Raw genomic sequence first — 26,687 nt, forward strand, 5'->3', positions numbered from 1 at the left:
AGTTTATCTTGGAACCGCCATTTTCACTGATATGATGTGACATTTGTTGTTTGTTTTACAAATTCGAACAGGCGCGTAGCGAATAATTTGCCAAGGGAGGGGCGAACCCTTTAGGCAAACTATCTAAGCGTAGCGCCACCCTCAGTTGGCGCCAAGCGTACAAAAAAATTTGGCCGAAAGGGGGGAGGGGGTCGGCCGCCCCTTCCCGAAATGCGTCATGTTCCCCTACACCTCGGTCGAGTTCGAGACCAGCCACATTTAGTGGTTTCATAGCACAATTTATTGTTTAAGTCGTCCATACACACACGCGTTATGATATACCATACATAGCATATATATAGATACATTAGTGAGAGAGGAAAAATGGAAACGTCAAAAATGAATTTGTCGGTGTAAGGGGTAGGGTGAGGCGCAAGCCCCTTCCGAAATCCTTGATCCGTCACTGGCTACCCGGCCATGTATATATAATAGGGATCGGCACTGTAATGATGTCACTGTTCCTCTTTCTCTTCCCTTTCTTTCTCTCCTTCTTCTTTTTCTTTTCCCTTCCTTCCTCTCCCTCCTCCTCTTTTTCCCCCTCTTTTTTCCCCTTTTCTCCTCTTTTTTTTCTCTCCTCTTTTTCTTACCCGCGGGGCGCGCCCCCAACGCCCCCCTGGATATGCGCCTGGGGTAACAGAGTAATGCAAAATGGACATGGTTGACCTTTATTCGACTTCTCTAGCATGTTTAGAGCCAATACTGATCGACTTTATGGAAATTGCAAGTGATATGTATGAAGGATAGCTTCGAAGTATTGAAATTGTCTTGCATCTTCTGCTGTCTATCGGCCCAGGTGAATTCAGGATTTGGAAAAGTTTCCCCAGAAAAGTAACATTTTGGACATGAAATTTGGTATTCTGTGGCATATAGTTATTAGAATATAAACGAGGTGTATAATTTGGTATACATGCACGGTTGTGCAAATTACTACCTGTTAACCCCTTCCACCCTTCCAGATCCGTGCCTTGTACCAGGTACCAATTTACGGTTTTTTCCAAAAGTAAACGTGCCGAGGGTGACACATTTGATCAATAAATCAGGTAAATAATATTTTCAACGACCATATCAAATCTGCTTGTCGCTGATTGGTTAATTTTTGTCAGCTGACTACTTTATAACCTACTCACCATATCTTCTCCCCTCGAATTGAGCAATAAATATATTTTTACACAATGTCAACAACAAGTTTTGTGAACTTTGTGCTGTCATTTTACTCACCAGTTTATTGAATCAGACTTCATTCTGCTTATATGACCCTCCATAATGAGGGTGGTTTTATTGAAAGAATTGATAACGTAAGATTAATGTTCATTCGATATTTATATAACCATCATAATCCCCATGACATAGTATTTTAAATAAAGGGCGCTTTGTAAAGATAATTTATGGTTTATGATAGTATTTGTGGGATCGTGGAATTTTATTAGAAGAGAGAAAACAAACTAGAATTATTTCAGTTAAATACGAAATCATCATAAGAGCTACCATTGTTGTAAATCGACCAAACACAGTAAAGTATATAACTCTAGCGACCTAACACAGTTAATTATATAACTCAGGCGACCTAACACAATACAGTATATAACTCAAGCGACCAAACACAGTAAAGTATAGAACTCAAGCGTTCCATCCGAATACACTTGATTTCACAATACCTGTAACAGGACGTATGGTTCATGTAGTTCACAGTCCTACAGAAACCAGTGGCAGCGGAACCGGGGGGGGGGGCTTTGGGGGGCGCAGCCCACCGAATGAAAAATTGAGGGGCAAATGCATGATAAGCCCCCCCCCCCCAATATTTACCAAGGCTCCGGAAACGTGCATCTGCCTATTTTCAATGCATACTTGTCAATCTGTCCGATGCACACGTATACTATATAGGTGTAATAATTTTAGTAAATGCTAAGGGGACCCTCGGCGCGTCCCCTGGCGATAGACCACATTGTCACCCCAACCGCGTCTTCAAGGGGTGGGGTGGGAGTGGTGGGGATCAGGGCGAACATGGGGGGGGGGTAGGTGCGGAGCATTGCAGCCAGAGCATTTAAACGATATGATAATTGATTTTCTGTATCATGCCTCATCGATTATTAGTGTTTTAAATAAGAGTGTAATAAGCTAAACGCTACACTCATCAAAATTTGCGTTTACACTACGAGTACACGCAAGGCGTGGAACATGGCTCTATGTTTAAACGCAATCAATTATTAAACGAACAATAACACAATATTAGCATTTCACCTGTACTGTATAGGGTACATGCATTCGTGACAGTGCTCGGTTCATAGAAATTTGTTGGCAACTGCACATGGTTTTGGAATTACCCATTTGTTGACAGCAAAAAATGCTTTCTCTTTTTTCTTATGACATTTATTTTATTATTGCATTTAATTGCAAGTAATAATTTACTACACTTAAAAACTACGAGTAATAGCTACTCTCTTAAAACATCATCAAATATACAAATTACAATGTTTTTACATATTTTTACGTGCAATCTGAGAACTTGCAGGTTTGAGACCCATATTTTAGGGCTAGGTATTCGCAGCATAAAGCACTCGGAAAGTGCCGTTTTCGGCCATCTGGGGGTTTGAAAAACCAACATTTTCTTATACGCTCCGCGCCAACCGATTAGATAGTCTCCACACATTACCTCCCCCCCCCCACCCACCAATAATTTATGTTCCGCAGCGCCTGTCAGAAACATATAAGTAGCCTACAATCACGGCAGAATACTGACCTCTACTAAAGTACACCCATTGTCACGCAATTCAGAGCGCTACCCAATAACGTAAAATGATAACAGTCGGTCAATAACGTTACTCCTAAATAACTGGGAGTAATCTCCCTCAGTGCAATAGCGCAGTTTTGATAACAATTTATACAACTCACAAATGTATTCAATAATATTCTGAGCGCTTACAATATCTACGAACAGTTATACACGGTGCCGTGGTATTAGAAACCTACCGACTTGGATAATAGTAAATTATATGATAACGTACCGTACGTAAACGTCTTGAGAGATTTTGTCAAAGAGTCCCACGCTGCACGTTCCAACAGTTCATTTTATACTCGCCTGAACAATGGATTAAGTTTACGCCCGTGAGAAATTATACTTCAAAGAACAACGCCTCAGAGTTGCGGTCACCAGACTTCCGGAGACCGAGAGGCCAGGTGCACGATAACTTACGTCATAGAAAACAAATTAACGGGGTTTTCCCGACAAAGAATTATAACATTACTTAAACAGTTTATCCAGCATAAAGAATAACCTTCATAGTTAAATACTACGCAAGTTCGGTTACAATATATTCTACTCCCTCAGCTTCAGCTCGATCATTATGAATATGTTTCAAGAAAAGATTAGAACTCCAATAATGAACTTTAAAATAATATTAAACTCGTTTGAACGTTAGACTGATGATCTTTAAACAGTAGGAATAGTCAGGTTTGGAATTACTATGATATTTTTAAATCAAACTACACATTGCCCTGTATAACGTGCATCTACACACCGACTGACATAGACTATTTATGTTACAATATTTATCATATGTCAAACAATAACATAGAAATCTCCTAAAATTCATAAATTCCATTTTTGGAAAAAACCAAACCATTGCCAATAATGAAGGACATGATGTTGTTCAATGCTTCGTAAATCTGAATCTATGGATCTATGATGGTGAAACATGATGGCTTAATTTTGGTGGGTCGTGGTGTGTGTGAGGAGGGGGGGGGGGCTCACAAACTTCTGAAAGCTGTGGGACTTGTGACTTGTAATGGGGCAACCGCAGAATCACTTAAAAACGTTCCGACCAAACGGACCCTCCGTGAGTTTTCTACCGCAAATGCCAGTTCTTGAATATTTTCAAACACAGAGCACTTTCTTATTGCATATTTCTTAATTTCTTAGCAAAAAAACAATGTAAATTTAACATAAAATGACACATTTTAATTACAAAAATGGGTTTAATTGAAATCGGGTACAAGTTTGCGGTTTTCACACAACTCTGTGGAGAACGTTCTCCATTTCCGGCCCAATTCGTAACGTGCGTGCTGGAATGCTTTGACGATATACAATATACACGTACATATAATCACATTAACTACAAGAACAGTTGTGCCTACCCCCTCCCCCTCCACCCTCCCTTCCTTCCTTGTCCTCCCTCTTAACCATTAACATAAATTCGTATTTAAACACTGATGAAAAATGTACTGTGGTTCTGAGAGGACAGCACGACAAATTTCACTTTTTCCCTCTCGAGTTTTCGTGTGATTCGTTCGTTACATCTCGACGAAAAGAGTCGAATTGACGAATTTGCTGCTTTTCAAATAACGACAAGCCACAAATTATGACCATAAAACTGCGTCCCAAACTTTATGAATAGAGGGAGGGGTGCCTCTCTCTCGACGGTAACACAAGTTTACCTATTTTTACTGAAAGCAACATTTTTAGGTATGAAGGTATGTCTGTGACGCCCATACCTACCCTTGTACCGTAACCCCTCTGGCTTTGTTATTGAGGAACAAACAAACATGGCGAACAGACACTGAGTATCTGACGGACAATATAACTTGATGTTTAATGGGCCTGGGTGATCTTACCTTATAAGTATTTAGTGTATAAGTGTTTAGCTAGACAAGCCAATGATAATAAATAGGTTTACTATATTATATGCTAGCAAATATTAAAGGTCATTGTGCTGATTTGGTAAGATCGTGTCACGATCGTGTCTTTTTATTGGTTGTATAACATTGAAGGCAACAGAGGGCAGAACAGCTAAATAGCAAATTGAACGTCATGTTAATCCATGATTCATGGCTAAGTAGTACCGAGAACGAACGACACTAATACTAATACTGTGAGTGACGGTTATACAACATAGTAATTTGCTTAATAGACAGTTGTCGATGGCCTCTGACCCTTAGAAAGATATGTACTTTTATAAACGACTTGTGTGGCTCTTGTCTTCCTTCTCTTTTCGTATGACGATTTGGTGCTATCCTTATTTGGTGAAGAAATAAAAAAAATTCTTAATTTCTCTTTGAGAGTCAAAAAATTGCCATGTCTCGTATAAAACTTTGCAATCATGGAGGGATAATGTTTTTTGTGAAACAATATATTCCTCTATATTATTTGCTAAACTTAGTCAGGATCTTGAAAATAGGTATGTCGAAAAGATAGAAGTTACATTTTCATTAGTGCGATTAAAGTATTCTAATTCACCTCCTGAAAACATTACCATGTGTATTTTGAGTATATTTCATCGTGTCATTCTGACTATGATACAATACTAGCAAGCTACGAGACCTACCAATGGTTACAACTAGCAACCGGTTGATCGCTCTTAAATAGAAAGTTTCGAAGCGTTTAGTCCAACACAGATAAATATGTGTCCCACAAAGTGAACAGTAATGCATTATTTTGCGAACTCTTTTACTTCTATAGATTTTAGTAGGTTGCAGCATCATATATATTAGTGTATTTAGTTACGTTGTTGTACTTGTTAGAGGTTGCACAATACATATTAACGGATGGTGATACATTCAACGCAAAATGCAGCATTTAGGCCAAATTGTTACTGATAACTTGCTTATATAGCCATTTCTGTCTAAGCTCAAAGTCTTAAGTTAGTTTAAAATACATATTGAAATATATATAGATAATATAAATCATGTTTTCCTATCTTCCTTCAATCACAATAATTCATGAATAATGTGAAATAAAACATGCATTTAAAAAGTGCGTCCACTGTGATACCGCAATCACGTGTCTCACTGTACGATAACGTTACATTAGTTTCTGTAAATAATGAGATGGTCAGACATTCTCGTCACTTGATCCTATCATTTGATCTAGAAGCAAACACAAATGTTTAAAACAGGATCGGAAGGGCCGGCGGGAAGGACTTATTATGATGTTTATAGTTAAGCTTAAACATTCCACCTTGAATCCGCTGAGTTTGTTACTAAACACCAGCGGACTAAGCCTAAAGTCTTGCGTAATACCGATTAGTGTTAATGAGATCACAATAGCAAATATCGTAATGACGTTTTCTATCCTCAGATCAAGTATATAGGAACTTCGCTGTTGCACAGCGTTGGCTGTAATAGGCACTCGAGGAATAGATCTTTAGTCGTAAAGGTATTGTTAAACCTTACTTACAACTAATATAGGTCTATTGGACAAAGCCATGTATAAGTCCACAATGAATCCTACTGTATGTGTGGTGGAGGATAACAGTTCAAAGAGTAACAATTTCTTTAAATATGTAGCCTGTACTTTATGACTCACTGTTTTTAAAGTAATTTAGTAAACGAGTGGACTTACACAAGGAGCAGGTCAACGGGACGGTGGTTTAACAACCCTTCTATAATGTCGCGAACTTATCGAAATATCCAAACATAAACAAAATACGTACGAACTTTATCCAGGAAAAAAAGAATGCGGAAGCGAAGATGCAAAGAAGCGAAGAAGTATTCGGAATATTTTCATTATTGATAGCTATAAAATCCTCTACCACAAGCATGCATGGCCTCAACCCTAATGCGCTCCACCTTCTTTTAGTCTTGGTGATGAGCTCGCAATAGCCGTCATTTTATTGAGTTACGTTAAAGTAATTGAACCGATGGTATCAGCGAGAAGACTTCGAACGAGCTTTCCGTATAGATTTACAACGCTGTGAAAAAAACGGCCGACATACCTTAGCTTGATGCACCATGAGCTTAACATCTAACAATAATAATATCATTTTTAATGAAGAAAAAGAAATTAATTAATCATAACAGGAATTAAATCATTTTAACTGATATCACCATCAAACTGGAAATAAACGTTCGAAAATTATCACTGTCAACTAAAATACGTGGTTACAAGCCTTTGTATGCATATGCTGGAATACGGGAACTTAACGACGCGCAGATCTGTATGTTGTGTTTATAGATAGCAATGATGTAACTCTGGGGATAAGGATATCTCTGATTTTGATTTACAGCTTAGCTTGATATTTCAACAAGTTCCTAATATCGATAGTTCGATCATATTACACTAAAATATCAATGCTTTAGATTTGCGCATGCGAAATGGTTGTTGTTTAATCCCAGTACATGGATTAAAATATTTCATAAAATATTGGATGATGGAACTAAAGAATAAAAACTTGGTAATTTACATTTTCACCATGACAGCAATTTATATTTAAATGATGTTATAATCAATTCTGATCATTAAATGCAATTTAGAAGGTTGGTTAAGAAAAGAGAAAAAGGAAAAGCAGTAAAGACTACATCACGTGGTGCTTTAAACATTTCAAATGAAAATTAACGTCACCAAAAAAAAAATTGTGCTTGCCTGGACATTAAACTTTCATGGAGACATTTTGTTATTAGTATTGTTTGTAGTAAAGAAGCTAATTACACTGAGCTTTAATCGTAAGGTACTACAACGCCGTTGAATTACGCAAAACAATGAATTAATTTATTGCATTAGCGTGACATAGTTCGTTTGATACTTAGTTAAAATCGGTTGTAATAACGAGTTAGGTTTGGCTCTGATTTAGATTCCAAGAAACGATTTTCTTCTGGAAATGATGACTAATTTACTTTAATTACGAAAAAGGAATGAGTCACATGTGAATGTGAATTCGTTCTGGTTTCTGCGTATTCAACACAAATGATAGACAATGACTGCACTAAATTATTCCGCCTCTATCAAGAAAGTAAAGGACTATTGTCTTACCTAATTCACCTTGTTCTAATTTTTCCTTTTGGGCTTAAGTGGTGATTGACCATCGGAGGATGTTCAAAACATCATTTTTAACCATAACATTAATAATACAATTACTTGTTAAGCCGATATTTAAATTTATATATTTATCCAAATTGATGATAATAAAGGTCGCTCAAAGTTGCTTCTTTTATTAAGAAAATAATGGGCTAATTAAAGTTAATTAATTCGGTAAAGTGTTTCTAGTTGTTGATGTGACAATAACCTAAGTCTTGGAGAAGTGAACTGTTGCCAGTGTGTAAACTAATACCGTTTATTCCAGATTAGAAATATTAACAAAGACTTTCATTAGAATGTGTACTCACATGAGATGACGAGAGGTCAACGGGACAATACTTTGACATCCAATATCATCTGTTTATCTCCAAAAACTTTCGGGAAGTCAGGAAGGTAAAATTACGTACGAACTTCACCATCTGAAAAGAACTAACGTTATGCTATGGAGTATCCCGGTATAAAACCAAAGTGATCCTCTCGAAAAATTAAATCCACCTTCATAAGGAATCATTTTCTCAGCCCTCGAAAAAATGTATAGGTCTCTGAAAACTATTGATCCTGAATTCTTGGTACATAACTTTGGGTTACAAAATCATTGCGAAATAATCACAAGGTAATATCCTGGGATATTGATCCAACGAGAATAATATTTCACGAACATTTCCATGGATGAAAGTATTAGAAGGTTGCAGAGTCTTATTGATGCCTTTGAAGTAAATATTATTTAACTAAATGGTTACACTATCACCAGCAGTCCCCGTACGTTCAATTGTTATTGTTGGATTATATGCACGAGCAACAGCCTATTCAAGCTAAGTTTAATTTAAATACAATACTGTATGACCTGGATTGTTCACAAAGCTAAAGCCACCAGCGGTTTTTTTCTCATTCAGACTGGGTTTTTACTCGTATTTTTATGCTAATCTTACCGGATGTTTCCTCGCATGTCAACATTATTCCTGAATCACGTGTATCGTAAAGCAAAATACACACTAATGATATATTCTAGTTTCACTCTGTCGGAAAAAAATGGATTATTGCTCAATGCCGGTCTTGTTTTGAACCGGTACTCCAGGTTTTACAACTGAAAATGAAAGCTCATTACCGGCAATAAAATTGGATTTTGGTTACAAATCCGACCAATAATTCGGTTAAATAATCGAGGTTTAGCATCGTCAATGAAGATTTATTTGACAGATAATGCAGGTTTATCGTTTAAAATGATGGATTAAGGACCAATCGACATAAAACATCTTGATCGTCGTCCTGTTTTTAAATTCAATACATAGACACAAGTTTGTTCTTTTACTCCTAGCATAACTATATTATTCAAACTAATGTACTAGACAGTTAGTCATGTAAATGAATAGTTGTATTCACAACCTATACACCAAACCAAATCGGTTATAAAAACGAACACCACCCCCCCTTTCCGATGAATGGAATAAGCTTTAACGGTGGTAAGCTGTGTATTACTCTGGTTCCACCTTTGTTTCTCTCCATGTTTATATCTATATCATTATGTTCTTTTAATATTCATTATTGTGAACATCAACAATTAACGAACGTCAGGGAAGCTTTTTTAATCTCAGATGAACATGGACGATATAAATAATCCTACCACCTTACTCTGACTTTCCTGACCGTACTACACAGTCTTTATCTTACGGTACCTTTTTTATAAGCAGACGAAAGTTGTGCCCTTCCCCAATGAGATGCAAACTTTATTGTTCTTAGAGGGCGCTTGTACGCTTTATTCACAGAGAAATGAGAACTGTGAGGCGATCAATGCTGGTATTGTTAAGACCGGTACAGCGAAATGGTTCACTTTGAATGTAACATTTTTTTATTGGTTTTTTTTTTAGATGGACTCTTTCGTTGTAGGCTTGGTAGATTATTCTTTGTTTATTTAAAACAAATACTTAGATTGATTTTGATAAATCTGTTTTTTTGCTTCAGGAATACCAAAGTCAATTGTTCGTTGAAATTGTAAGGAGCAATTCACGCTAACAGTAAATTAAAATTTGGGTGTTTGTAGTTTATCTTTAGTTCTTCAAAGGATTAATTAGATAGACAAATATCTGGATGACGACAGGTTGCAAGCTTTATTAACTTAATTCATAACTCTCATTAAACGACTTAAAAACAAGATACCATAATTTGATTACTTGCAATCTAACTTTGAATATACTCTGACGATTTTGGCAACATTCTTGCTAAGTCGTAATACGGCTGCTTCGTGGTTTACAAAGAGAAGAACACTTTCTTTTCATCACAGTTGTGTAAATAACGTTTTCTTAAGAGTAACTTCAGGTAAATTATGATATTAGTACACGATGTAATAAAACATGCAGATAGAAGGCTTGTAAACGAAGAAGTAAAAATTTACACTAAATTTGATTCAGATAACATAAATGTATTTTATCCTGTATTATTAGTTCAAAAGTTTATTTCTTATCAGCAGGTGTACGGCCACAGCCACACGGTTATATTGGTTGATATTATTATTATAGGAGTTAACGTTACATGGCCTGGCTAGGGAGACGAAAACAATATTACAAATAAGCACACACGTACAATTTAAAGCGTCGTTAAATGTTAAATTATTTTTACCATAACCTAACCAAACATGATGAGGTGTAACATTTTTCCGGCCACAGAAGCCTTTCACACCCATGCCGTTCCTGTCTCACCCTCGAAATGGATCAACTAATTTTGTGTGTTATAATTTATTCTTGGTTAACATTGTTTCCCGCCAACTCCCAAAAGAGGGGTTAAAATATACTTCATTTACGTCAACATTGTTTTATTTTTATTTATATAGTAAGATATTGAACCGAATGTAGCCCCATACTACAGATAAATAATGGAACTTAACCACGCCAATACATCCACCCCCCTCCATTCCCCTTCCTTCCACTTTAATCTTCCCGTGTAAATTGGTGGTGCTGCATATCTTACACACCAACAGTTGATCATGACGTCATATATGCTCATGATTCAAAATTCTCAACCCCCTTCCACTTCCCAGCAAACCAACTAACTTTCACTCGTGCTAAACTTGAGCTTAAGTGCGTGTTATACATTCACGTGTTTATTATCAGTAGGTGATCTGATTAAACACTGACAAAAATTAAGATCAGCCAGCTTTCCAGTCAAATTTTCTCGTTATTCAACCAAATACTCCTTATCGTCGTGCAAATAGAGAGAGACCTTCGTTTTGTCAATCTTGAACTTTGATTTGTGTTCTGTTGTATTTGTTTATTAATTTTAATGATTATTATCAGTACGTTGACTGATTCAACACATACAATATTATCTATATGAAAAATTATTACCCTATCATTGAACTTTGTATCAATCTGATACTATCGCTTGCTTAGGATGAATTGCCACAATCTGTCAGCTGGCGGTTTACCATGAACTGCGTTGTTAACGAGAAGGTATATCCCATGCACTGTAGACCACAAAATCACACCATGAAGGATGATATAAGCCATTTACTCAGTCATAAATATGAAACGATACACAATCATACATTAAGTTCTGCTTTTGAATTACAGATAAAAACAAGTCTTTGGAGCAGCTAAACAGTTCTAAGCATATTCCAGTTTGGTTTGAATTACATCAAATTATATTTGAACTTACGTAACTATAGGCCAGAATCATACCTAGTTTATACATATTATCTACCGGTTTCACTACATTTCTGTCGAAGGTCATCTGAGGTCAGGCGGGACAAACACTTGTTTCTAGAAAAGTTTGGGATGAACGTGAAGAGAAAGTTTCAATTTAAAGCACAGAGACGGATAGCGACACTTTTATCAGGAGAAGAAGAATTTCTTTATTTTATCCGCAACTTTACCAGCCTCATCTGTTTTGAGAGTAACTGTATAGCAATAACCTTCTATGTGATCTTGATGCAAGATAGACAAGTTAGTACATAGACTACATGTTACACAGAGATAACACTGTTGACAACATTTCTCTGATTAGTTTCTTTTATTGCTTCCATTGATATTACAATATCAAGATTATATAAGATATATAAGATTCTACGATATGAACTAATGATAAAGGAACAGATAAATGGGATGAATGAGTTGTAATTGTATCACAATGAGAGACCAGGATCGCCTCAAAAAGGCAAGTGTCAATTACAAAATAAAGGAATAATTATTACCTTGGAAATATCTATTGTCATAAACAGATACTGCAATGCAATGATTTCTTCCATATTTATCTGTTAATCTGTGTTTGTATAGTTATGTGACAGTAAATAGTGTCAGTTTTGCGTGACAGGGCTTGGGTTATATTGGTAACCTTTATGACTTCATAATATCCAATTTGGTTAAAGCAAATACGACAGAAACTTAATAACAATGAAGAGATCATGAATATTCATTAATCATCAACCAATACCATTAATAAGAAGAAGCAAAATAACGATACAAGAAGAATGAAAGATATGTATGGAGAGCCGATCATTGCATTTAAGAGTAATGTTAAATATACAGAACATTATCTTCGTTACTATCCTATTAAAATCTCACTATTATAAGTCAAAGTCACGTATTCCTATCGTCTCCAAAGAAACATCATCATAGATGATAATAATGGAACAAAGAACTGGATTAAAAAAATACATGTCATTGTTATTAAGTAATGTCTTAGACAATGGTTTAGTATGATTCTGAGTAACACAATCAGTGGTTGAACGGTAGACAGCCAGTCATTGTTATTATGATAACATTTAACAGTATTCTTCTAATATTCACTGTATGACGCGTGAGTAATATCAAAGATTAATTCATAATATAAAATAGAAGGAACGACGAAAGCAACTAAATCTTGAAAGAAAGTAAATTTATACTAAACGGTTGAAGAAGAATGAAATCTAAAAATTAATGACTAAATATAACAATAATTAGAGCAAGTATTAGATGTAGTCTTAGAATAGTTAAAATCGAAGGAAAATATTTGAATATACAGATATCAAGAAGATCTGAAGTAAAATGAAACCAGTAGAATCATTTATAAGGCGCAATAAAATAACAAAGAAATTGTGCTAAAATGCATTTGAGATTTTTTTTTCAAAAGTTAGGCCCTGAAAGCCCAAAAATGGGCCCGAAATTATTGGGGTCCAGATGGCATACATGAAGCAGCTATTAACCAACAATTGATTCCCAAGTTCGGTTACAACCCGACTTACGGTGCGGTGTTGTTGCAATGGAGAGAAAATGTGGGCTCAGATGGTCCCAAAATATAGGGACCCAAAAATTCGGGCCAAAGATGTTGCCCAAAAATGTAGTTTGGTTGAAAATAAAATTTGGACCCAACAGCTCAAAAATTGGTCCGTAATTATGGAGGGCCCAGTTATTAACCAACAACTGTATACAAAATTCGGCTGTAATCCGACTACGGGTTGTGGAGTTATTGCAATGTAAACCGTTTTACGTTTGATACCATAACCTTATTAATATTCATAAGGTCAGCGCTACAAAATTTGGTCACAACTTCTTACTATAATAAGTAAAAGTACTCAATTAAAAAATAGCAATAAGATATCCATTAATAGCGCTAACAATAATGGGGACCTATCTATCTCATTAATTTCTTTTTTTTTTGAAACAGATCATATATGAATAAAAGCAATTATAAAGCGAAGCTTAAAATAATAATTAGATGAATAAAATGAAAAATATTGACTGATACGTAATATACTGAATATACATTTGTTATTTGAAATCATATAATATGACGTAACAATGACGTCATCTTATTGTATTCGTGTGAAGAACGATAATACATAGGAACAGAAAGAAATGAAGAAATGCTGACTTGGAACAAACATTAAAAGGAAGAGCAAAGAAAACCTTAAATCATGCACTCCTGGGTACCGAGTTTATTTGGAAACAATTTGTACAGATTTTACCCAAAGTATTCCAAACATATGTGCTTAAAAATAGTTCAAAGGTATTGACAAAATTAGGAGTTCAATTAATGTTCTGAGTAGTAAAGCGTTTGACGGGCTGAGGGAGGGGGTGGGTGAGGGGTGAGGGAGATAGGGGACTGGATTTGGGATGAATCATATCATTGCAAACAGTTGGACCACTGAAGGATGTTAGACCCTGTACCGAAGATTGCATGGAGGCCGAGAGCAGGTCACAAGCAATACCTGACCAGGGACACACGTGTAAGTGAACCAAACATTTCTTTCATTTACCCATGGAACGAAGACTTTGTTACATATTTGGGGGGGGGTGGGAAATCAAGTTATAAAAATAAATAATGCACATTACCGTTTAATTCCAATTCTACGAATTAGCGTTCTGGTGGTGTTGCAAATGACTACTTTAACATATACTTGGTCATCAATGTGGTGGGTACGTCATCTCACCCCTCCAACATCCCACGCCCACCCCGCCCCTCCAAATACACACAAATAGTAAGATAGGGATTGTGATATCTTTCTTCCCTCTCTCAATAGTTGACATCCACGAGATAAATAGTCTCCTATACTGATGACGTAGTGGGTGACAGATGACGTCATTAGAATATTGATTGGCTCTTAGTAATTTGATTTTGGCCAGATGAACATGAATTTTGCTTTGAATTGTAATATAAAGATAAAATGATATACATTAGTTAAGTTTGTTATCTTAATAAATGGATCGAGCAAAATACTTATTAGCAGAACAATGGAGAAGTAATACCTGTGCCCGACCCCCAAACAAACCCCCTTCCCCCACGGAAATAGTGCCGCAAGTAATTAAACCAACCAGCTAAATAAAACACCCCGACACGTGATACAATTAATTAAACCAACCAGCGACACTTGATAAAAGTAATTAACCAACCAGCCAAACAAAACACTGCGACACGTGATACAAGTAATTAAACCAGCCAGCTAAATAAAACACCCCGACACGTGATACAAGTAATTAGACCAACCAGCTAAATAAAACACCGCCACACGTGATACAAGTAATTAAACCAACCAGCTAAAGAAAAACACCGCCACACGTGATAAAAGTAATTAACCTTTGCCAAGTAATTAACCTAACCAATACCTTTGTTGTCCTCGTAGGTAGGTCTACACAAGGAATGTGTTTGCTCTGCAAGTATACTATCCTAACTATTGATATTTTGCATAGGAAACTATTTGTTAAGACGACTTTGTAGAAAACGAAGTGGAACAAGACAATGCCGCTTTAACTTGTTTTTATTGTGACCGAGCTGACCCCGACATCCTTGTTGTTTGTTAATCCCTTAATCTGTATTTCATTTCTCCTCATCCCGATCCCACCCCCATTCATTTTATAAATTCCATTTCACGTCCCTAATTAGGTCACAGATGCCAAACAGCTGACGAGCCATGACCTTGCTCAGATTTAACTCTCTTCCTTTCCACAGATTATATTATGCTGTGTGTCGTCAATGGAATGACGTCACCATATCACACATAGTCGTTTCCTTATTAAACTTCATATGTTTACTGACAGTTTTTGTTCCTGTTAGTATTAAAGGAGGGCTCACGATAATCTCTCATTTTTATCCGTTAATATTCATAATATAATGAGGAAGGGTTGAATGATACTAATCGTTATAATAACCGTTTTAGTGATAACACACATGTTAGCATATAAAGAAATGTATATCTCTTTCAAGTTATGACCTTCTTACGTCTAAGCAGCGGAAAGGAAGTTTGTGTATCCAACATTATTACAACAATGAACAGATACTTTTTATTCATTTTTTGAACTTATCACTCATCTTCATATATTTAATCAGGGACCAGCTTGGTTATTACAAAATATAATAAAACAAATTACAGTTGAAGCAGATAATATTAGTGATTATATAAGATTAGAAAATCACAGATATAGTAATAAAAGATCTGGATCATGATGGAGATTTTTATTTAATATTTTAAGACTTTACAATTAAAAGTAGCAGACACAATCACTGTTAACGAATACAATGTTAAATACTAAGATAGAGAGTAGTCAGCTGTATTGACTTACAGTTACTTGAGCCTTGCCAGGCTAAAGTACAACAGGCTTTCCTCATAACTCCTCTCATCGAATCCCTAAACAAGAGGAAAAATATAAGTAATGAATATGTATAAGATAATACAGAAACAAAGACAATGCAGTATTGTAAAATGTTGTAAATATTCATCATTTGCATCCATATAAGAAGTGTTTTCTCAAAGATAATCGATTAAACGAAATTAATTTTTACTTCTTTTTAAATTTATTGACCTTTTTTTCCAGTATATGTTTTTAGCAATCATTTCAGGGGATTTCACACTAGTATATCTTGTGCATTTTTTAGTACTGAACATGATGTGCAACTGGAAGCTAAAACCATGAAACCTTGGTCACTAATACCATGGACTTTGAAAGACTAGTTAGTGGAGGTTGGATTTTAATTAAAGCTCAATTGTATACTTGAAATTTTAAAAATATGTATCAAAAATAGCAAAACTGAATAGTATATGTGAAAAATATATGTCATATCACTATGACTGAACCAATATAACCCAATGCACTATCACATTGGTACCATACAGTGAAATGTTCCGTCCAGTTCTTAAACTGAAGCGATTCACACAGAGATCATAGTAAGTACTGTCAATCTTACAGTTTTAAACCAGAGTAAAAACTGGGTCGTGCTGTAAATCGGTAGCATGTGCCATAGGATTGCAGTAAGAACTAAGGATATATTTAATCCCAACAAATAAACTGGATTTGTTGGGATTACACTTATCCTGAGTTCTTACTATAATCCTAATAACACATGCTACCGATTTAAAACACGATCCAGTTGTTACTGCGGTACAAATGAGTTACAGTAGTTACATGTGTTCTCTGTTTATATCGGGTGAAACACTGGTCTCGTCAACCGGAATCGCCGTTTTCAAGTCAGACAATTCCTTCTAACTTTGATAAAATCGTTACATAGTTATATTCACGTCACTAAAGTCTTAAATCTTTTTGAAGGTAAACTGAGTTTGCTCTATTCATGCGGTTGATAAATGTTCAGCTGTTTGAAACCCCTTCGATCCAATGTTTTGTAAGATTGTGAAATGAACATACTAGCTCAGATATTCTGTGATGGTGTAACTTGTGCTATCATGAGTATAGCTTTGACTTTCAGGAGGAATATTAATAATGAAGACTTTAATTATTAATACATATTATGTGTCAAAGGCAACGTCGTCTTTTTTCTTTCTGTGTATTTCCTAGCATGACCTTGTTCCCCAAAACTATAATTTATCAAGGATTATAGTCATTCAGATTTGAGGTCGATGATGATTTATAAACCAGTCAAGATAACTCGGTTCAGTGCCTTCGGTTAGAGATGGAGAGATGGGGTGGGTGTAGGGCAGGGGTAAGACTCAGACCACTATTTAGTGGTACACACAGTGCTGCATGTTCTCAAGGTGTAGAAGCACGCTTTAAAGCCCTGGTCAGAGGCATGGTTGGGCCCGAGAACATGCTGTCTATAAACGAAGTCGTAAATCCCCCAAAATGTATCTATTAAATTGTTCATGAACCCCCGGAAACCCAATGAGAAAATAAATATACAATTATTCTGATTGAGGATCACTGTTCTGTAATGATATTCACAATCATAATACACTCACATCCCCTTCCCGCAGCATCCGGGCATCTGTGGTTACCATAGTGCCACTATCTGGAAACCTGTTAGTTTGCATGTAATATGCCTAAAGTAACAGTTAGGCTTGAGCTCGACTTCGTCTAGCTCGAATTATATTTGACAGAGAAATTGGTGAAACTGAATGAAAGACCACGATTTTTCGTTGTTTTTAGTCAAGAGAACCGATTACTAATATTCACAAGGGCGTAGGAACCGCGGGGGCTGGGGGACACCGCCCCCCCAGTGCAAAATGTGGAGGGGCGGAAGTATCATTCCGCCCCCCCCCCCCCCACTTCGCTAGTCAGAAAACCCCTTTTTCATTTCCAAATGAGAAAAAAAATCTCATTTGGAACACCAAATTGAATCTAAGGACTGGTGAAAATACAAAATTAAGTTTACAAAATGGAGTGGGTGTTGAAGTGTGCTATATTGCACCAAATTGCATCTGAGGCTACCTGGAAATGCAAAAAAATCCAAAGGGGAGGGGAACACCCCCTCCCCTTAGACCCCTCTCCCAGGCCGGCCATCAGTCTTCAGCCCCCCCCCCCCCACTCAAAAGTACCTTCCTACGCCACTGAATATTCATGTTTATATCTTACACAATGTGTTTGGCCAAAGAGGATCAAACTCAAAATCATGGAAAAAAGGATTTGAAAGCCAGATTCCTTTCTTATAAGACTTAGATAATTTCTTACACATGTGTGAAGTTTATCAACAGAAAAGTAAACTCAGCTAGCTGGATAGTGGCAGCGCCTACCACAAACTAAACTTAAGCATTATGCTGATAAGTATGTTGTGGGAAAATGTATGACGTGATCCCTCAGAAGCACGTGATCCCTCAGATATTAAATATTTATTTTATTATATTGTTTCTAGTTTCCTTCTATTTGGTATAACTACAGCTTGGTATGCTAACATTCCACAGTGAATGGATTCTACCCCGAGTTAGTCATTTTATGCCACGATGGACGCCCTCGTATCACAATGAATAATAATGATAGTATACCCCAACAGAACCCAGCAAATCATCTTGCTTCTACACTGTAAAAAAAAATGGTTAACGTTTTACTTGATTTGGATTATTGTTTACAGAGGGAGAGGATTTTTCTCAGTTTAGATCACAATTCGATTATTCTAAAACCAACGTCGAGTGCAAGGTTTGCTATTTTTTACGGGTAAGAAAGGAAAACTTTAGCTGGTTGAACGAAACTCTATCAGAACGCTTTTCTATTACTGAATATACGGATAAACGTTTTACCAGATTATCCGGAAAGTTACTGTTACTCTGTCTAACAGGTAATGTTTATCTCTGCAAGCTTTTTTGGTGTTGACAAAAGCGCACATACGTTTAATGTTAACACACGCTAGAATACGTAAACCAGGTTTTCGCTAACCGATCGATCGCGACATACTCGCCAACGGCCACATTCGCACCAAACTTGGTTACCAACGAGGTAAATTTCTTGAATTTCAAACAGTTTGCACCCATTAAATCAAGTATCTTAGCTCATTCATGATACAGAAGGATATGCTCAACAAAAGGGAATCGCATTTCTTTCAAAGTTTTTGATAAATTCTGTATTTTCGTGGTAGACTTCGTCACGTCGGGTTCGCTGATGCGGTGGAGATGGTTAGGCTTACAGGAGCGTACAGCTGTAGTATCTTAGCCCGTATACTAACCCAGTGGCGTAGGAAAGTACTTCTGAGTGGGGGGGCTGAAGACTGATGGCCGGCCTGGGGGAGGGGTCTAAGGGGAGGGGGTGTCCCCCTCCCCTTTGGATTTTTTTGCATTTCCAGGTAGCCTCAGATGCAATTTGGTGCAATATAGCACACTTCAACACACACTCCATTTTGTAAACTTAATTTTGTATTTTCACCAGGCCTTAGATGCAATTTGGTGCTCCAAATGAGATTTTTTTCTCATTTGGAAATGAAAAAGAGGTTTTCTGACTTGCGAAGCGGGGGGGCGGAATGATACTTCCGCCCCTCCACATTTTTCACTGGGGGGGCTGGCGCCCCCCCAGCCCCCGCGGTTCCTACGCCCTTGTACTAACCCCTATGTTATTTGTTAGGATATATGGTACACAATGAAACGCGTATACTGTAGCTAGCTTACTACGATGAGAGTATATTATAATACAATTACAAACGTTAGGCTAATCTATTCCTAAAATAAAGCAGGCCTAATTGTGTAGTCTTTATAGTTTAATATCACGTTAGAGTAAACACATACTCCCTCTTAGTTTTGGTGTTATATGGTTAGAATTTTGTGAACAAAAGGTAATTGTGCATATATAACTAGGTCACAAAATGTACAAAGAAAGCAGGTCCTCCTGTTTTCAAAATTTAGAAAATGTGGATGGAGGCTTAAAAGTAACTAAGGCTTAGGTTTACAACTTTGGGGTTCCTTGCTGCTGAAGGCAAAAGGAAACTATGCATTCAGATTTGTGTGTGTTTGGATGCATGTATATGTACCCTTGTGACGCCTAGCTAAGGGTCAGGATTACTCAATTAGGGAATGCCCGATGTTCATCACATTCACTATGTAGATGCATTATGTTTAGTGAGTGCAAGAACATTATTTTTTTGGTAGTTATATCATGAATATTAATGAGGTCACTGGGTCAAACCTGAAAACTATACATTTTGTTAGCCTACTCGAAAACCACAGTTCCCATTCTAGTGAAAGTTAGAATCGTGTAGTTAAGTAAAGACGTTAATGTGTTGATGTCTGTTAAATTTGATATATTAGCATATTAATGAGGGGTGTGGCTTCATATAATTTTGTAACAATAAGCAATAACTTGATAGGGGAATGCTGATGTTTATCATAGAATTGACTTTCTGCTGGTATTTCATGAGGTGTCAGTTTGCCAAGGTATATTTCAAAATTTGGTGTTTTATTTTGTTCCCAAAACAGGTGTTGGAGCTAAAACTATCACCACTTTAAGTGTTATCAACATTACCCACCACCATGAAAATTCTTGTTGAGTATGGTCATTCTAGGAAAGTAATTGAACTAGAAAATGAAGATACACTGTTCACTGAGTCATTATACAATACTCTCTGCATGATGATGAGTGTTCCATTTTCATCAGAAGAAACATTTTTCCAGTACTTTGATGAGGATTTTAAGTCATGGGTTGACCTTGAGCTTGGAACCAAAATTTTGGACAAGAGCAAGATTAAACTTAGCACTCTTCAACCTTTAAAGCCCTTGATAGGAACTGACAAACTCAATTTTAATTGTTCTGCAACTAGTGCATCTAGTTCTTGTGTGTCTGATGATGAGAGTGATAAAGCTTCCATTGAGCTTACAGTTGGATCACTTGATTTTGGAATAGATATGACTCCACCAGAACTTTGTGCAGGTGTGATTGAAGATGTTCCAAATACCAAACAAGAGACCACTGAAGAATCAAACAAAATGATTAGTGTAACTGAAAAAGCTGGCAGTTCTGATTATAATAGTTGGGACATTCAGTTACTTTGTATCAAGTTTAGCATGACTTTGCAGAACAAGCTTGAAAATGAAGAACAACTAGAGTGGGCCCAAAAACATGTACTACTCAATCATCTTGGAGACTTTCTGTACAAAAAAAGTACCCAGATATGCACATGAAAAGGAGAATAGCTAAACAGCTAATAACAAAATATCCTTACTTAAGGGAGCGCATTGGCTCAGGTTATGATGCTTGGACTGCGGCCCTTAACAATAAATTGAAATCACTGAGGATGAAAGATTCAAGTCTCTCATTAAAAAAAGCGCCTCTTAAAAGAACAGAGAGCATTCTACAAAAGGATGTTTTCAAGAGGCCCTGCAAAGGGGAATTAAATTTCCTGCCAGTGATACCATCCACTGAAGATGTAACCTCTCTGAAAAGACATAAAGAAACCATGAAAAAGGAGATGTCTAAGAAAGGGGCCATAAACTTGATTTTGATCGAGAAACTTATGGATAAAACATATCCACAACGAAGGGCATATTTAACCAATAAACCACTTGTTAAAGACTTACTCCAAGAGTATCCTGCTCTTCTGCTAACAGAAGAAATTAGCAATGAGATGACTCGTTTGGTGAACATTGATTGTACCAAGAAAGTATCAAAGTTTCCTAGATTGGCCAAAAGTATCACCTTCATGGGAAGATGCTACATCAAGAGTGTCAAGAGTGGTCCTAAACATGACAAGATCAAAGAAATTCTACACAGGTGTGACAGGTAAGTCTTCAACTTGAAGTTCAGTCAGTTTAATCTCTACCAGTGTTGTAGACCTAACAGGAGGCTTGGGTGTTTAGCCTTATGCCCTCTTCAAAAGCTTTACGCTCCCAACAGTCCCCACTCCAGTGTGGACAGACTATACCCCTACAGACCCCAAGAAATCGTTCAAAGGTAAATAAATAGGAATGCGTAATAGAGTGTTCTTTTGCGTTAATTTTTATCTTCTAAATCACAAACACAGACTAGTACCTTTCAAAAAACCTATCATCCCTTACATGAAATATTAGTCCCCTAAGGGTGCAAAAATGTCCTTTTTTGTTGCGATTGAGGAAATCCAAAACGTTACAAAGGCAAAGACCACATTTCTTTATTTCATGTTCCAACCTGCTGCTATATTCATTGCATGTACTTATGTTATTTTTTGCCCTTCTTAAAATCATGAATCGTGTATCAAACGTAAAACTATGCATGATGCAAACTATCATATTGTGTTCTTCACCATTGTTATTATTCCAGGAATATTAGAAGCTCTGATGTACACAGAAGAGAGAAACAGAATAAAGCAGGATTACAGTTGCTACCATTGCTGCTACGGGGAAATGAAGAAGACTTCGTTTCCTACACAAATGTAAGATCAAAGTTGGAAAAGAATATTTGTGATCATAGCATGTTTGGTATCACCTGTTTCATGTTCTGAGTTAAATAGCATATCTTATGCAGGTGTAGATTCAGGGTGGGATTAACCATCCGAAGCCCCTTCCACCTTCACAATATACTTATTGCATCCTCTGTAGTCAACTCCTCAATGACTTAAAGCGTTTGTGTTAATCATAACCTTTCTTGTGTATTTCTTTATTTATAGTCTTCCAGCATGACCACAAGAACTTCATCCCATTTTATGATTAAAGTTTAGTTGCTTGTATATCCTTTTACTATGGGTAAAACGTACCATAGAAGCACCAAGTCATATAGGGATGCGCACATATGGGGTATGGGAAGGATAATTGTCCATGCATGGACCAAGTGTAATGCACTGCAAAGAGAAAGATATGTCTTATCCTGTCATTATAAACCTGTTGCATTATGACATTGTGTATGTATTGTTTTTATTCATTTCAGACTTCAAACGAATTTCAAAAGATTGCAGAGTCAGTGTCAACCCCAAAAATTATAATCAGTGAAAGTACATGTGCCATTGCTGCTGAGTCCCAAGTGGTCAAGGAAGGTGATTCTGTGGACAGTCTCATTCATCTCATAAGTATGTTTTATTGTGTCAATATTGAATACCCGAGATCATGTAACTGTACATTGACATATGTACAAAAGGAGATTTTTGAAATCACTGACAATAAAAAGGTACCAGCTAAATAATGGTAACATGTAATATTGTATATATTTAAAGTTTAATTGATTGTTTGTTCTTGCTTCATATGATACTTTGTTGTATACACTTATTTTGTCTATGGGGAGAAGGTATACTGTTGGTTAAACTAGGTAAAATTGTTGTGAGTAGACAGGTGGTATTTTTAAGGTGTTCGGTGGTATAGTCATTCCCACCCTCCACCCTTTATGGAGCTTTTTTCATTTTGTGTATTAATTTAAATAATGCTTAACACATAATCTTTGTGAATGTTTTAATTGTAATTGATTGTTTGTTCTTGCTTCAAATGATAGCGTTTGTATACATGTAATCTTGGGTAAATAAGAAAACAATTGTTGGTTAGGCATGACGTGCTATAGTAGGTGTTTAGATGTGAGATTTGGGTGTGATAAGGTGACCTGAGATGAATCAATGTTATAATCAAGAAGCTCTTTTAAAATTCTTGATTGTATGGTCACCGCATCCTACACCTCATTTTAAGGGATTTTTCATGTTGTATTTTTATTTTAAATATTACTAGACATGAATGTTTGTATATTATTAAATTGAAATTGATTTATCTCTTCTTATCTTTATAATTTGTAGTTGATTATTTTTAACTTGTTTGAATTCGTTTTTTTTTTCTTTATGGGTGAGGGGTGTAATGCTAACAGTCCCTTCATTCTGACACTGCCAAGGCATGAAATTATGTCATTGGAACGATTTTACTCAGCCATGTATATAAGATGGGTGTTAGAGCTAAAGGTGGTCGGAGTTAAAATATTTTGTCAGTTTCAAACTCACTCTCTATAAGTTTCACTTGTAAAAGCAGCCCACCCTTCACCACATATAGGTGCTTGTTCCATGTGTTGTTATCTTTAGTGATACATATAAAATCCTAAACTACATTTTTAAATTTTCATTGATAGTCTTTGCATGGTATTATTTGTTGGGTTTTAATAAATATTTCTTACTTTAAAATCAAGTTTGTATCATTTTCAGTCTCACAGCTCTTACTATTCATTGTTATTATTCTGTACATCAGTCTTAAAAGGCAGAGAATTCCATAATATACATAATTTTCATGCAAATATATGTACTGTGTCAATAGTATTCTGAACAGATTATTGAAAGATAACCTCTTAATTCTAAAATTAGGAAGACTTAAACTGAATCCGTTGAAGGTAACTCTAAAAGTGGTAATATTTCAGGAAACACTTGCGTTTTTAAGGAGAAAACACCGTTTTCGGTTGCAGCAACTCAATATTGATGAAACACGCAAAAGAGGATTAACGTTTAACCAAGATACGGTTAACATCTTATGGATTAATCTGAAGAAACCCGACTTTTGGTTGCAGCAACTTTAAACCATTTTCAAGGAAACGTTTACAATTTTTTTTTTTACAGTGTAGACACATTCATACTCTAATAAACCAACAGAGCGGACCAGTTTATAACTTCAATTTCAATAATCAATTCCATACTGATTACCGGTTATGTGATGACGTATACGTCCTTATGCATCCATTCCCAACCCAACCCTATGCAGATCGAATGATTCTAATAATTAAATATCAAATAATACCTGAGAATAAGTATAGACTTCTATAGTTAACCCTTTTGTGTAAAAAGAAAATTGATACACCATGGTAACACTGCTGAGTGTCCACCTAACATTATATTTTTAATGTAACAATAAAGGTTACTTTTAAGATGTTTTTGCCAGTTCCTTTCACAGTCAATAACCTGTGAACATTTATTTCGCGAAGAAACGAATTAACAAAGGATTTACTACAAGAATTTAAACATTTAAAAATGTTTTTTGATACTTTTCGGACTAGTAACGAATTAAAATATGCACTACAGCAAAGTGAAATAATCATTATTCATCTTGTTAAGCCGGGGGGGGGGGGGGGTAGGTGGTGGGGGGGGGTGAAGGCTGGCATTTTTAAGGCGATATTCCAATTTTGTGTGAGTGAGTTGTCGGCTTGTAACACACCATAACATCTGATTAAACCTTGTAGTACTAAAAAGTCTATCCGTTTCTTTTCTTTAGCATGTCCTTGTGTGCGGAAGGAAGATTATTTAGGCCGCATCTAAACTTGACATTGAGAACAGTGCTATCATCATTACCAGATATAAACGCTATCATCATTACCAGATATAAACTTGTAACTGGCCTATCTAAGTTCCCTGTCAGATACACGTCATTTATAAATCTTTCCTCCCTTATGAGGTACAAAGTTAAATACTGTTATTTCTTTTGTCCACAGTAATTAACACCTACTTGCCTGTTAATGAATTACCGTTAATAATTAACAGGAACCTAAATATATGTCTCACTTACCTCTTCTTCTGGTAGATTACCATCATCGTCACATGGCTGAAGGGAACAGAAAGGTTGTTATCATATATGTTGAAATGTGCTTCAGAAACATTAAATAAGGCGAAGCAAAATATATATAAGTTAGAAGATACATATTTACAAATATCGAAGTAAACTATTCCAGGCAGGTAAACGCAGATCTGTATTGAACACACTTAAGTCAACATAGGAGAGAGACTCGTCACTTTAAGATGCACGGACTAAATAACAAATCAGCTTTATAGGGAAGACACTACTAGCTCTAAACCAGTCATCAAACACTGAGTGATGTCATGAAACATGGAGTGACGTCATAATTCTGAGCTTCTCACTGAGATGATCAGATGAATACCATGGAACGAGAAGATGACGAGAAGGGGAAAAGAGGGCAGTATTCAAAGATAGAAATCAGAGCATCGTTGTTGGATCGATGTAATGGCCAAGATAAAGCAAAATATTGAGTAGCCTCTCCAACTTCGTTTTAGGTATTATGTTTCTGTGGTATTGTTGATCGTGTAGAGATATCCATGAAAGTTTGCAGTTGTATGATGAACTCATAAAATAAGAGACACAAGGGGAGAGTTAAATAGACTAGTGTAGATCTGTAAACATTGAAGAAAGTCATGAAATACAATGAACACCCTGAAAGATGTTTTTCTGTCTAACTTTACCCTGTGTGTGTATGTTTATTGAAAGTTCTTACATGCGCAAATTATCAGTTTCGCAATAGTTGACTCTCTCTGTCAAACTTAGTCTGGGAAAATTTAGACCAGGAAGCAACGGCCTGTAAATTTATGAATGTATACACTGTAAAAAATCTGAGGAAATGTTTCCTTTGTTTGTGGGGAAAGAGTTTTCCCCTCGTAGGGTTATCTTAATTTTCCTTTAAAACTGGGGTAGAAAATTAGAATGGGTACTTTTCCCTCCATTAAGGGAAACCGAATTATCAAATCGCTGTGCGTTAAATTACTGTTAACCAATCAAATAACCCCACCTACAAAAATGTGCGAACAGCCGCGAGGGCTCCATATCTGGGCCAAGTCATTATCTATCTCCAGCGCCATGCATGATGTGTTTTTGCCTCTAGAATGCTGGATCATCTGTTGGATCTAATTCAGCAAATTACTGTCTCACGTGAGTATATTTATAGCAGATTTACTTCTGAATATTATGGTAAACGCAGAATGATGTATGTAAAACATTAACAGAAAATATTTGATTATGAAGCAAAAGTTCATCGTACTTGCC

General features: G+C 36.3%; 2 protein-coding genes across 2 annotated transcripts in view; both read right to left on the reverse strand.

Annotated features, from left to right (window-relative positions):
• LOC139985151 (uncharacterized) overlaps window positions 1-8,250 on the reverse strand; it is a 117,576-nt gene extending 109,326 nt beyond the window's left edge. The window contains exon 1 of the transcript XR_011799307.1: window positions 8,134-8,250. The gene's annotated coding sequence lies outside the window, so the exon portion shown is untranslated. The remainder of the gene's footprint in view (window positions 1-8,133) is intronic.
• Window positions 8,251-12,617: 4,367 nt separating this feature from the next.
• The window catches only part of LOC139985121 (NLR family CARD domain-containing protein 4-like), a 101,344-nt gene continuing 87,274 nt past the window's right edge, over window positions 12,618-26,687 (reverse strand). The window contains exons 7-8 of the mRNA XM_071999347.1: window positions 25,422-25,457; window positions 12,618-15,917 (exon numbers count right to left, since the gene is read on the reverse strand). Coding sequence (XP_071855448.1) covers window positions 15,855-15,917; window positions 25,422-25,457 — 99 coding nt within the window. The 3' untranslated portion in view covers window positions 12,618-15,854. The remainder of the gene's footprint in view (window positions 15,918-25,421; window positions 25,458-26,687) is intronic.

Source organism: Apostichopus japonicus, chromosome 17 (genome assembly GCF_037975245.1).
Source record: "Apostichopus japonicus isolate 1M-3 chromosome 17, ASM3797524v1, whole genome shotgun sequence".
Taxonomy (NCBI): domain Eukaryota; kingdom Metazoa; phylum Echinodermata; class Holothuroidea; order Aspidochirotida; family Stichopodidae; genus Apostichopus; species Apostichopus japonicus.